The sequence below is a fragment of the Octopus sinensis genome, linkage group LG11, assembly GCF_006345805.1.
Source record: "Octopus sinensis linkage group LG11, ASM634580v1, whole genome shotgun sequence".
In the NCBI taxonomy this organism is placed as follows: domain Eukaryota; kingdom Metazoa; phylum Mollusca; class Cephalopoda; order Octopoda; family Octopodidae; genus Octopus; species Octopus sinensis.
In genome coordinates, this window is record NC_043007.1 from 32,821,460 (window position 1) to 32,836,459 (window position 15,000).

Below are 15,000 nucleotides of genomic sequence, written 5' to 3' on the forward strand. Positions count from 1 at the left end.
CCTTGTGAGTAGATTTGGTAGATGGAAACTGAAAGAAGCCTGTCAAATCTATCTATCTATCTATAATTTTTTGAACGGGTACAAATTTGATAGGAAGTCTTAATGGAAATTGTAGTGTACCTACCAAAACTGCTACTTTTATGCTATTATGGTGATGAAGTCTGAAACGGAGTCGGAATTATTTACTTGAAGAATCTAACAAACCTCTCAGATTCCTTGAAATTTGCACGGTAGCCTCCATTATTGATTCCGTGAGTGATAGCGGATATTTATATCAATCGGTACACAAACAGGTACAAAACAGCAGCAGATAGGGCTGCGTGTATTTTCATCATTTGATTCAAAGTGAGGACACAGCGCATACTCTTTTACTCTCTCTTTTACTTGTTTCAGTCATTTGACTGTGGCCATGCTGGAGCACCACCTTTTAGTCGAGCAATTCGACCCCGGGACTTATTCTTTGTAAGCCCAGTACTTATTCTATCGGTCTCTTTTTGCCGAACCGCTAAGTGACGGGGACGTAAACACACCAACATCGGTTGTCAAGCAATGCTAGGGGGACAAACACAAACACACATATATATATACATACATATATACGACAGGCTTCTTTCAGTTTCCGTCTACCAAATCCACTCACAAGGCATTGGTCGGCCCGGGGCTATAGCAGAAGACACTTGCCCAAGATGCCATGCAGTGGGACTGAACCCTGAACCATGTGGTTGTTTAGCAAGCTACTTACCACATGTATATTTATGTCAACCGATGTTATGGGGGGGGGTTAATATCGGGGTCGCTAAAATAAAGTTCCAACTGAGCCCCTTCCCCTTAAAATTACTGGTATTGTATCAAAATTTGAAACCATTATTCGTAGAGGGTAGATGTAAGAAATTTCAAGTATTATCTGTGTTGGCAATTGAGTGATTCCATTGAAAATGAAATTGGATGAGCTGCCCTCAATTCCAAACGGTGTTGGAATGATTAATATCTGGTGCTCAATATTCTGTGACCGTTTCTCAGAACTAATAAAATTTTCCCAGTGACATTTGCCATTTTGGAACAGCATACAAATGTGAATAAACACATCCATTCATGAAACTGATAAAAAAAGACCAAAATGAAGTCACGATCGACTGATTCAAATTTGAAGAATTCTCAGATGCTCTCATCATAAACTAATTTAAACTCCAAATATTAAAATTCAACAAATTTATCTCCAAATATTAAAAGCTTGTGGAATCAAAAACAGACTTAAATGTCTCATTAAAATAATATCTATACTTCTTTTTTCCTTTTCTCTCTCTCTCTTTTTTTTTTTTACTTGATTCAGCCATTGAACTGTGGCCATGCTGGGCATGGCTTTGAAGGGTTTTGGTTGAACGAATCAATCCCATTACTTATTTTATAAAAACCTGACACTTAATCTATCAGTTGTTTTTGCTGAAATACTAAGTTACAGGGACATAAACAAACTAACACTGGCTGTGAGGTGGAGGTGGTGGATGACAAACACAAAGACACAAATATGTACACACACACACACATATGTATATATAATATATGTGACCACGTGTGTATTGTTGGCGATTTTCTTTCTCCGTTTTCCCTTCCTTGGACCTTTCCTTTTCCTATGTTTCTGATGAAGAGCTCCGCTCGAAACGTTAGAATCCTCCTCCTTTCTTTCCTTTCCTGAGCGTCCAATAACACTATACTTGTTCCACATCCTCGCGTTGTTGTGTTTTCTCTTTGTGTTTTCATGTTTGGATTAACTATATATACACACACACATAGATACATACATGTGAGTGTCTGAGTGTGTTCCCCACCACTGCCTGACAACTGCTGTTGGTTTGTTTACATCCCCATAACATAGTGGTTCAGCAAGAAATTGATTTGTTTGACTAAAAGCCCCTCCAGACATTGCCCCAGCATGGCTGCAGTCCAATGACTGAAACAAGTAAAAGATAAAAGCCAAGAGAAAAATATCTTGATTCTTCAAAAGGACCATGTCACCATACAGGTTTCATGCCTAATGTTGATCCAGTTTCTCTGAGTATCATCAGGCATTTGACTAAAACACACTTTGGAATTTCCATTCTGAATAATTATTCCATTTTACTACAAAACCAGAACTATGTTTTTTTTTGTATTGAGTTGTCTCACACTCAATAAAGAAATGTTACCAAAACAGGATATTGTGTGAGAAAGAAAGTTGTTGCTGTGTGAAGTGAAGGCATTGCTTTTGTCGCAAAAGGCATTTCAGCTCCGTCTGTAAATCTTGGTATAAACGGGTGTTAATGGTTTATTAACCAGGAATATTTTCCCAGCACTTTCTTTGATGTAGGAGCATTAATCCATTACATCTTGTCTCTAAGACTAATATTACATGGCATGGTTTAACCCTTTCGTTACCATATTTATTTTGAGATGTTCTGTGTTTCTTTCAATTACTTCAAATATAACAAAGAATTTAGTAAAATAATTTAGTTATCATTAAGCTAGTGTTAGGAACATAAATTGTGACTAAAGTTTGGTGGAAGATTTTAATTCAAAACTTATGAAAACAAGACATTTGTACTCAGAGCCAGAGCCTGTTTCAGCCTGGTTGGTATCGAAAGGGTTAAATTAATCATTTGTTAACCCTTTTGTTACCATATTTTTGTTGGGATGTTCTGTGTTTCTTTCAGTTAATTTTAGATATAACAAAGAATTTAGTAAAATAATTTAGTTATCATTCAGTTAGTGTTAGGAACAGAAATTGTGACTAAGGTTTGGTGGAAGATTTTAATTAAAAACTTATGAAAACAAGACATTTGTACTCAGAGCTAGAGCCAGTTTCAGTTGGGTTGGTACCAAAAGGGTTAAAAATATCATGGTGACTTTAACCCTTTTGTTACCATATTTCTGTTGAGACTCTCTGTGTTTCTTTCAATTACTTCAAATATAACAAAGAATTTAGTAAAATAACTTCATTATCATTAAGCTAGTGTTAGGAATATAAATTATGACTAAGGTTTGGTGGAAGATTTTAATTCAAAACTTATGAAAACAAGACATTTGTACTACAGAGCCAGATGCAGTTGGGTTGGTACCAAAAGGGTTAAAAATATCATGGTGACTTTAACCCTTTTGTTACCATATTTCTGTTGAGATGCTCTGTTTCTTTCAATTTATTTTAAATACAACAAAGAATTTAGTAAAATAACTTAGTTATCATTTAGCTGGTGTCAGGAACATAAACTGCGACTAAGGTCTGGTGGAAGATTTTAATTCAGAACTTATGAAAACAAGACATTTATACTACAGAGCCAGAGGTGGTTTAACAGCAGTGTTGGATAATGAAAGGTTTATCTCAGTTCTTTGAAATATTAATTTCTATCAAATCAATGAATGACATATAATTAATGCATTTATGAGGCCAGATCAAAAAATATTGAGGCTGTTGCTATGGTAACAGAGCTAAAGTACGCAGTGTGAAGCTGCTTGGCACAGCCTGACCTTGAACTCTGTTGTGCATGCACAGTTATAGGGTTCTCACTCACTTCCATGGTTTATAACAGTGCTTGGAAGTGAAGGGTGTAGCGTGTGGTCATCTAACCACAGCACAGAGGCTCCATCAGTGAAAATGGCAGAGAAAATTGTGTGTGTGTGTAAGTGTGGAGGCGCAATGGCCCAGTGGTTAGGGCAGCGGACTCGCGGTCACAGGATCGCGGTTTCGATTCCCAGACTGGGCGTTGTGAGTGTTTATTGAGCGAAAACACCTAAAAGCTTCACGAGGCTCCGGCAGGGGGTGGTGGTGATCCCTGCTGTACTCTTTCACCACAACTTTCTCCCACTCTTACTTCCTGTTTCTGTTGTACCTGTATTTCAAGGGGCCGGCCTTGTCACTCTCTGTATCACGCTGAATATCCCCGAGAACTACGTTAAGGGTACACGTGTCTGTGGAGTGCTCAGCCACTTACACGTCAATTTCACGAGCAGGCTGTTCCGTTGATTCGGATCAACCGGAACCCTCATCGTCGTAACCGACGGAGTGCAAAGAGAGAGAGAGAGAGAGAGAGTGTGTAAGTGCATGTGTGGAAAGAGACTGGGCTTTAAGGTTATTTTAGCCAAAAATCTTCCCAAAAAATCAAGTCCCACTTAAAAGGAACTTAATTTCAAGATGTTGAGGAAATTCAAAAGAATGCAACGAGACAGCTGTTCGCTATCTCTAAAAAAGGAGTTCCAAGAATGCTTCCTTCAACGGAACAATGCTGGATAAAGTGAGTGGCTTCAGAAAGGGACTACTTCAAATGAGGTTCCTCTGAAGGATCTCCGGAAGAATGTTACTCTACCGGATTCTTAGCTTAGAGATAAGGGAGTCTATCCAGGTGGAGCCACTATTTTTCCACACTGAGAGGCTTCAGCTCTGGTAATGTGGACAAAGAATCTGAAGATGGACTTTTCAAGCTGAGCCAACTGGCAGGAGACCCAGGGGCAGAGCAAGAATAAGAGGCTTGGACATTATCCACAGTTTCTGTTAGTCACTTTTAAAAATCCAACAGGAAAATGTAATAATGGTTGCTTCTGATAGGACACTGGTCAAGGAAGTGCTTGAAGATTCTACCCCGTTACACCTCCCAGGAATAGCAAACAGAGAAAATGGCTGGCTGGCTGGCTGGTTAGATACAGCTTGATCTGCTGAATAAATTTATTTTTAACTGTAACCAACACTGGAATTTAATCAATATAATCTTTTATTTAAATGGTAAATATTCAGAAACATCGTAACACGATCCACTTCTTCAGAATGTCTGCACCAATTAAATTTGCGTAATAAGGTCTGTTAACCACAATAAAACTGAAGAATTGGTGCATCTTGAGAACCAAACAAAGCTGTTGTATTATCAACTGTATCTAGTTTAGAACTAACATAAATCAAATGTCTATTTGTAAGTTTGACGATGAAAAATTTTGTTTAATCTTTTGCTTGTCCAATGAATTTTTATATGTTTGTCCTAAATACCCGGTGCTTGTTCGCAGAGTTTTAGATTGCCCTTGTTCTATATGTTCTAAGCAACATAAAGCTTTCCTTACATAAGTCCGTGTCGGTGGCATGTAAAAAGCATCATCCATTCGTGGCCGTCTGCCAGCTCCGTCTGGCACCTGTGCGGGTGGCATGTAAAAAGCACCCACTACACTCACGGAGTGGTTGGCGTTAGGAAGGGCATCCAGCCTTAGAAACACTGCCAGATAAGACTGGGCCTGATGCAGCCTTCTGGCTTCACAGACCCCCCAGTTGAACTGTCCAACCCATGCTAGCATGGAAAGCGGACGCTAAATGATGATGATGATGATGATGAAGTCCTAAGTTAGTCTGGTTGCTGAAGAAAAATTGGTAATGTATATCGCCAGGGAAATATACAGGTAATACAGGCAAAGAGTTAATGGTGAAAGCTAGAATAAGCCTTTCTATTATAGGCACAAGGCCTGAAATTTGACAGGGAGGGGACTAGTTGATTACATCGGCCCCCAGTGTTTCACTGCCACTTAATTTATCAGCCCCGAAAGGATGAAAGGCAAAGTCGACCTCGGTGGAATTTGAACTCAGTACGTAGCGAGAGTGAAATACCTATTTCTTTACTACCCACAAGGGGCTAAATACAGAGAGGACAAACAAATGGATCAAGTCAATTATATTGACCCCAGTGCGTAACTGGTACTTATTTAATCGACCCCGAAAGGATGAAAGGCAGAGTTGACCTCGGTGGAATTTAAACTCAGAAGGTAACGGCAGACAAAATACCTATTTCTTTACTACCCACAAGGGGCTAAACACAGAGAGGACAAAGAAGGACAGAGAAACGGATTAAGTCGATTATATCGACCCCAGTGCATAATTGGTACTTAATTTATCGAGGACGAAAGGCAAAGTTGACCTCGGTGGAATTTGAACTCAGAACGTAGCGGCAGATGAAATACCGCTAAGCATTTCGCCCGGCATGCTAATGACTCTGCCAGCTTGCCGCTAGAATAAGGAAGTATGGCAAGTGTTTAATTGTTTTTTTAAACTGAATGTTCATTCAATTTACGATTCACCTGGTATAAATTATCGTTTTCTGTCCAATTAATATTCAAAATTACTTTGTGATTGTCAAGCAGTTTAGGACTCATACCTTTAATACTGATTTCTAATTTTAGCACAAGGCCAGCAATTCCAGGTGAGGAAGTATGTTGATTACATTGACCCCAATGCGCAACTGGTGCTTATTTTATCGACCCTGAAAGGATGAAAAGCAGAGTGGACCTCAGTGGAATTTGAACTCAGAACGTAAAGACAGACAAAATACCACTAAGTATTCGTCTTGACACACTAACAATTCAGTCAGTCAACCACCTTAGTCATACTTTTAATATTAATGTCATGGACACACTTGGCTGAATACAGTAGGTTTTGGACAGCAAAATCTGCTGAAATGACCCAATTCATAACATGACCTAGAAGGATGTAATGATCTACAATTCACTTCTATATTTAAGAGATGAGGAATTATGTACATTATTTATGTTGTTTACATTTCGTTTTTGGATTTGGTTTGCAAGATTCTTTATATGAGTTGGTGTGTTGAAGCATATTCTGTTGTGTCTGGGGAGAGTCATTTTCTTTTTGTGCCTTATAATGTAACACACTCACCGGTTAAATTTCCACTTATTTCTAATTTTTATTTTCCTAAAATTTTCCTTGCGTCTTGCAACGTTTTCAAAAGGTGGAAATTTTACCAGTGAGTGTGTTACATAATAAGGCACAAAAAGAAAATTACTCTCCCCAGACACAACAGAATATGTTGTTTACATTTGACGGATATTTGTCCTCATCTTGTTTGTTGTTAACACAACGTTTCGGCTGATATACCCTCCAGCCTTCATCAGGTGTCTTGGGGAAACGTGTTAACAACAAACAAGATTAGGACAAATATCCATCTAATGTAAATAATGATCTACAATTGTTGTATTTTTTAACCCATTTTCCCACAGACCTCCTGGGCATTCCTCATTAAAAGCCCTTACTTATAACATGAAATATCTCTGTATTAGAACTTGATTGTATAGGGATCCAGGAACAAATGGTTGCCCAGACATCATCATTGTAACAACCGAGCTAACAAGGTCTGAGATGGATGTCTTGGGTGAAGTTTTTATGAAAATCACAAATAATTGTATCTATATGAGCACAACTGAGTCATCATCATAATTTAATGTCCACTTTTCTATGCTTAAATGGAATTTGAGACAGACAGTCTAAAGCCCACTTTGAGAACCACTGCCTTAAATATTCAAATGAACACTCTTGTGGTTGTTGCAGGATGTAAGATATTAAAAAAAAAAAGAAAGGATAAAGATCCTTCTGTAGTCATATACAGTCAATGGGTCAGTTTCCCCGTTTCTGTGGTGAGTATGTTTTCCCCCTGGATGGGACGCCAGTCTGTTGCACTTCATTTTACCAGCTGCGTGAACTGGAGCAACATGAAATGAAGTGTTTGGTTCAAGAGCATGAAACCATTGCCTGGTCCAGCAATTGAAACCACAATCTTTTGATCATGAGTCCAATACCCAAACCGCTAAACAATGCGCTTTCACTGCAGGACATAGGAGGACATCTTTCAGCTTGATGATTATTTGGATGCTACAGAAAACGAAAGTATTTTGGTTGAATTAGTTCAGGTTTTGTGGAGGAACATGGCCTAGTAGTTAGAGCAGTGGATTTGCGGTCAAGGGATCATGGATTCAAATCTCAGACCCATCCAGGTGGGGAACTTATACGCTAATGAAAGCAGGAAAACCAGCCCTTATGAGCCAGGTATGGCTCGAGAAGGAACAAACAACATTCTTTATATGCAACACAAATTAGAAAAACAGAACAAATATAATACACCTGGTGAGGTAGTTGTGGAGGCACATGGGCTAGTGGTTAGAGCAGCGGACTTGTGGTTGAGGGCTCATGGGTTTGAATCTCAGACTGGGCGATGTGTATGTTTATGAGTGAAATACTTAAGCTTCATGCGACTCCGGTAGAAGGTAATGGCGAACTTCTGCTGACTCTTTCGCCATAACTTTCTCTCACTCTTTCCTCCTGCATCTAACAGCTTACCTGCGATGGACCGGCGTCCCATCCAGGTGGGGAACCTATATGCCAAGGAAACTGGCCCTTATGAGCCAGGCATGGCTTAAGAAAGAACAAACAACAACAGTTCAGGCTTAGGGTCATTTACAAACAGCTTTGAGTTAAGCTGCATCTGACCAGGATTCTGCTTCTTCAGCATCAGTGAATTTCAGGCATTTATTAGTTTTCTTCTTGGGTGTTGTCAGCTGATAATTAGAGGTGGGGGATAGTCCTGGGTATGACCCCAAACTGCACCTGGTAGTGGGGCCCTGGTTCGATAGCCCCTATTAATCCCTCATCACTCCTGTATATAGACTATTGTCACTAATCCAGACCATCACCATCCATTAATAACTCTCATGTTCATCCATCAGAGCAATGAAAACAATTTGGTCATCCTTAAGGATGACTTGCACACTGACTTCGGTTAAGGTGAAGAAGGGTTCTGCACTGTCAACCTCACTTGTGTGGCTTAGTGGTTAGAGTGTTGGACTCATGATTGTAAGATTGTGGTTTCGATTCCTAGTCCAGGCGATGCGTTGTGTTCTGGAGCAAAACATCTCATTTCAAGTTGCTCCAGTCCACTCAGCTGGCAAAAATGAGTAACCCTGCGATGGACCAGCCTCCTGTCCAGGTGCAGAATATATATGCCAAGGAAACTGGGAAACTGGCTCTTATCAGTTAGCATTACTCGAGACAATAACCTTACCTTTACCGTACCGGGTCTGCTCTGACCCAGAGTAATAGCGCCTGTCAGGGGTCCAAGCTATGGGTTAATTAGCATATGAGGGCCCATGAAAACTGGATCCAGCAGATTCTGTGGCAAGAACCTTCATGGTTCAATAGAAGGGAAAACTGCTGCAGCCACACATTGTGGAATGCAGAGAGCAAAATGAAACACAAAGGCTGGCAGAAACGTTAGAACACCGGACAAAATGCTTAGCGGTGTTTCGTCTGCCGTTACGTTCTGAGTTCAAATTCCGCCGAGGTCAACTTTGCCTTTCATCCTTTCGGGGTCGATTAAATAAGTACCAGTTACACACTGGGGGTCGATGTAATCAACTTAATCTCTTTATCAAACCTTGTTTGTCCCCTCTATGTTTAGCTCCTTGTGGGCAATAAAGAAATAAGATGAAACACAAAAGACATCTTGGTCATCCAGTGCATCTGTCTTCATCCCCCAATTTTCTTGACCTGGTTTTGCTACAGGACAGAAGAAGGTCATGGATGAGTGAGTAAGGTTGACAGTGCACAACCTGCCTTCACCTTAACCAAAGTCAGTATGCAAGTCATCCTTAAGGATGACTAGATGGTTTTCATTGCGCTGATGGATGAACACAAGAATTATTAATGGATGGTGATGGCCTGAATTAGCAACAATAGTCTATATAGAGGAGAGATGAAGGAAATGTTTAATAATTTCAGTTGCCATGAGTGGTGAAGAATCCAGTTTCTTATTCTTCGTTTGGTTGAGAAAGAAATTGAAAATACATGGTGCAAAGAGCACCATACGAGTGTGATCATTGACAGAGCGGCTAACCGCCTTCATTGCCAGTGGCACTTAAAAGGCACCATTCGAGCGGGATTGTTACCAGCGTTGCCTTACTGGCACTTGAGCCCCGTGCTAGTAGGGTATTAAGAGCACCATCCGAGTGTGATCATTGCCAGAGCGGCTGTCTGGCCTCCGTGCCGGTGGCACGTAAAAGACACCATTCGAGTGTGATCGTTACCAGCATCGCCTTACTGGCACCCGCGCCGGTGGCATGCATAAAAGATTTGAGTGAGGTCGTTGCCAGCACCGCCTGACTGGCCCCATGCCGGTGGCACGTAAAAGCACCCACTACACTCTCAGAGTGGTTGGCATTAGGAAGGGCATCCAGCTGTAGAAACTCTGCCAGATCAAGATTGGAGCCTGGTGCAGCCATCTGGTTCACCAGCCCTCAGTCATTCATCCAAACCATGCTAGCATGGAAAGCGGACGTTAAACAATGATGATGATGATGATGATTGTGGTGTTGTCATTTTTGCGATAGTCAATAGATTCTACAACGAAAACACTGGGAAATTATTGAACTTATTGAATATTTTCATGACCATTGTTGATTGATACCGAGTTGATTGTGGTCTGAGAAAGACTGGCGTTTAAATAAACTGGATTTGAGAACATGTGGCCTCAGAAATGAGAGGACTTAGTGTTAAAATGGACAAAATGCTGCATTGCAGACCTAACCAACCCATATTTATATGAAAAGAAAAAAAATAACAATTCAAGTATTTTACACACACACATTTATATACACGCGTGCATATATATTTACACATATAGCAAAATATATACATAGGATGATTACTAAAACAAAAATAGTCTGGTCCAATATTTTGTGATGATGTTCCCTTAACAAAAAGATGGCACCGGTTGTTATTGATGTTTAACTACAGGTTAGCTCCGATCGAGCAGACATATGGTGAAAGACGTTCCAGCCGTGATCATCCCGTCTTATTTTTAAGATATAAGTATGCTGACGACTACCATTATCCAACGTATCCTTTTTAAAACGATAGAATATGATTTGAAGGAGATATAGTTTCGATTTCTAGCAGGTTGAGCGATCACGTAGGGGTTCCCTGGTTAGTTTGTGGTGTTGTGGATAGGTGCGATCGATGTAGCGGAGTTTGGAAAGTATCGATTCACAGGTAGGGAAGACTGATATGCTGGATGGCCACTGGACATGAAGGGGCCAGAGATAATGTTTACAAGAAAGATTCGTTGAAAGATCTGAATATATTAAGATATTTCTGTTCATGGTTCATCAACATACCTCATTTTTTTTTTACAGTACAATAACATATATACACAGTAAAGAGATTGTCAGGACTCTGAAAAATCCATTAATTTAACTCACAGATTAACATATACGTGTGGACATGGTCACACAAGCAGAGACATAAGACGGGCGTGCAAGGAAAAAGACAAAATTAAAGAGAGGAAGAAACAGGGAGAAGAAAAAATAATTCATAGAGATAAAAAGCAGACTGTTTATAGATTAGATTACGTTAAGAACAAAATATAATGAAGTCCAAGGTGCAAATGGGATCTAGTGAATGTCCCACGTCGTTCACTTACCTCTGTGAAATGGAATGCCAAAGGTATAACGCCAGAGATATAACATCCTAGTAGCATGGCCAAAGAAAGAATGAGTAAAGTCCAGGTATCATCCATGTCGGTAATGTCCAGCTGTTTTGCCTTCTTCTTTAGAAGTTAGCCAAAAGCAAGTAGTCACTTATATATGCTGTCCTAAACATATATATGTATATATACGCTGACACGACCACACTAGTCAAGAACTAGGTGTATGATATATATATATATATATATATATATATATACGTGTGTGTGTAGAGAGAGAGGGGAGTGGTTAGCTACTCTGCTCCTGGGAATATAAAAATATAGATATGCGTGAGTGTACCAACTTCTGTAGATGCATTTATATATGTATATATATACACGTAAATAAGAGCAGCTACTCTATATAATTGTTAAGTGTTTGTGAATCTGTTTGACAATGTGTAATGATGAAATAGATTATGTACATGTGTATGCAATGACTACAGAATCTATCTATCTATCTATCTATCTATCTATCTATCTGTCTGTACGTGTGTGTGTTTGTGTGTGTAATAAGTAACTAAAAAACATACAAAAAGACAAGTTATTAAATAAACAGATAAACTTACGATTGAGCAGAAAAACTGTGTGTGTATACAGTATTAAAGACGAAGAGGAAGCGGAAGAAAATAGGTTCGAGATGCTGTTTCCAGGAAGCACCTTAACTTAATTGCATTTTACCATCAACATACATATATGTGCGTGTGTCTCCTAATCTAGCAATTAACACCAGAAATTACCGTCTAAAACAGCACAGATCCTTCGACGATAATGCCAAGCTCAACTACTATTATATATAATACAAATATATTATATACTGAATGGATTTTGTTGACGGTATTAACTTATATATGTCCAATTCTGCAGTAATTTGTTATTATTGTTGCCTTTTGGGTAGTCATAGAGCATTGCTCTACTTATATTTTCACGATAATAGTATGACTGGATTTCTTAATGCTTTGGTGGATGGTAGGAGTATAGTTTCGCCTGTGTTTAAGGCCTCCTGTTTGGTGGTATAGTGTTTTGTTTAGGGTGCTGTTGCCTTTCCAGTAGACAAGAGGCGGCTGGTTCTTAAGGATGTTTCGGGCCAGCCAGCCATAACGCGAATCTAATCTAAGGGAGATAAACCACACGGCAGCGAGCACTCACCACTCCGGACTTTGCCGATGATTGCCGAACGCTTACTGGCAGCTTCGGCGGAGGGATGATGTGTCTTAGTTTAACCTGTTGACGATTAACAGCCAGGCTGGCCGGATTTACTGTTTGTCTGTTGGTGTTGTCGTTGGTATTAGGGGCGCCGGAATAGGTAACTCCCGCCGGGCGAAATGCTTAGCGGTGAGCTGGCAGAACCGTTAGCACGCCGGGCGAAATGCGTAGCCGTATTTCGTCTGCCGCTACGTTCTGAGTTCAAATACCGCCGGGGTCGACTTTGCCTTTCATCCTTTTGGGGGTCGATAAATAAAGTACCAGTTTCGCACTAGGGTCAATATAATCGACTTAATGGATCTTTTCGGTTTGAACGGCAGTTTTTTCTAGCGGTGTCATATGAAATTGTCACCCATAATTATGACCCTAGTATCGATCTATTGCATTTCAATCTGTTTTAGGGTTAGGGTTAGTTAGGGTTAGGGGTGGGGGAAAGGGTATCTTTTTTTTCTTCACAAATATAAATAAACCCAATCTGTTTCTTAAACGAAGGACATATTCATACGGCACAGAATGTTTTTTTTACCTCAATAGACGTCATTGATTGGTTGAAATTGCAGAAATTGAAGAAAAAACAACAACAAATATCTTACAAACCATGGAATTTTCTCAATAAAGCCAAAAGAAAAGATGTTTTATAAACACATTCTACCAGTATACGAAGTTTAAAAGTGTTTAGTTACGTGGAAATTATTTTAAAAAACTGCTGGTCAAACCGAAAAGATCTGACTTAATCCCTTTGTCTGTCCTTGTTTAGCCCCTTTTGGGCAATAAAGAAATAGGTATTTCGTCTGTCGTTACATTCTGAGTTCAAATTCTGCCGAGGTCGACTTTGCCTTTCATCCTTTCGGGGTCGATAAATAAAGTACCAGTTACGCACTGGGGTCGATATAATCGACTTAATCCGTTTGTCTGTCCTTGTTTGTCCCCTCTATGTTTAGCCCCCTGTGGGTAGTAAAGAAATAGGTATTTCGTCTGTCGTTACATTCTGATTTCAAATTCCGCCGAGGTCAACTTTGCCTTTCATCCTTTCAGGGTCGATAAATTAAGTACCAGTTTCGCACTGAGGTTGATGTAATTGCCTTAGTCCCTTTGTCTGCCCTTGTTTGTCCCCTCTGTGTTTAGCCCCTTGTGGGAAATAAAGAAATATGTATTTTTCATTTGTTTCACCCATTGTATTGCGGTCATGCTGGAGCACTGCTTTGAAAATGATTTAGTTGAATAGATCGATCCATCTTCAGTACTTTTATTACATTAAAGCTTGGTATTTATTCTATCGGATTCTTGTGCTGAACCGCTAAGTTACGAGGACGTAAACAAACCGATTGTCAAGCACACGGTTCAGGGCACACACACATACACATGTATGTATGTATGTATGTATGTGTGTATGTGTGTATGTATGTGTGCAGATTTGTATGTTTTGCTTTATGTATTCCCATGCATGTGAAGGCGCGTGGCTTAGTGGTTAGGGCATTCGGCTCACGATTGTAAGGTCGGGAGTTCAATTCCCGGCAGTGTGTTGTGTCCTTGAGCAAGACACTTTATTTTACGTTGCTCCAGTCCACTCAGCTGGCAAAAATGAGTTGTACCTGTATTTCAAAGGGCCAGCCTTTTCGCACTCTGTGCCACGCTGAATCTCCCTAAGAACTACATTAGGGGTACACGTATCTGTGGAGTGCTCAGCCACTTGCATGTTAATTTCACAAGCAAGCTGTTCCGTTGATCATATCAGCTGGGACCCTTGTCGTTGTAACCGACGGAGTGCTCCTTTATTCTCACGCATATAGTTAAATAATAATAATAATGAAATTATTGTATACAGTGCTCAGGTGCACCACATTTAGACATGCTCATATATATTTAAATGAAAAAAACTTCTGGAAAGTTTTACGGATTCTTACAGTTCCAGTGATGGATTGGATCTGTAGTCTTCGAATTAGCTTTTTTCTTTATGATTTTGAGAAGCCTCATTTCTCAAGATTGGTATTTAGGCAGTGATGTATGTATGTACGTATGATTATTGGTTTTAAATTTTGGCTCAAGGTCAGCAGTTGTGATGGTGATTGTTGCACTCTAGTTGTGATTGTTATCTCGTGACAAAATGAGCGTAGGAACAAAAATATTCCACCGCAAACCGTCTCGTCACTTTTGTGTGAATGGAACTTGAAGACGAGACTACATTATCTCATGCGTCATTCTATTTTCAAGGTGTTAGGGTGCGGCTTCAGAAAGACTTAACCACTTGTTCGATTACCTGTGGAGTTTCTTTAACCTTTTAAACCCAAACGCTAACTTTAAAACAAACAAACGACCTTTGACCAGATTTTAACAGAATCTGTATAAAGAGCAAAATAAATAGATAAATAAATAATCCTAAAATGTCAACTCAGAAATTGATTAAGTTAAGTTAAGTTAATTTAATTTTTTGGCTCAAAAAGCAAAAAGCAAGGCCATGTAGGGGGACATGGAGTTATGTACAGGGTAG

General features: G+C 39.7%; 1 protein-coding gene across 1 annotated transcript in view; it reads right to left on the bottom strand.

Annotated features, from left to right (window-relative positions):
* Positions 1-12,434, bottom strand: part of LOC115217407 (zinc transporter ZIP9-B) — a 50,352-nt gene extending 37,918 nt beyond the window's left edge. Inside the window, exons 1-2 of the mRNA XM_029787098.2 lie at positions 11,876-12,434; positions 11,265-11,571 (exon numbers count right to left, since the gene is read on the bottom strand). Of these exons, the coding sequence (XP_029642958.1) occupies positions 11,265-11,360 (96 nt within the window). The 5' untranslated portion in view covers positions 11,361-11,571; positions 11,876-12,434. The remainder of the gene's footprint in view (positions 1-11,264; positions 11,572-11,875) is intronic.
* Between the last annotated feature and the right edge of the window lie 2,566 nt (positions 12,435-15,000).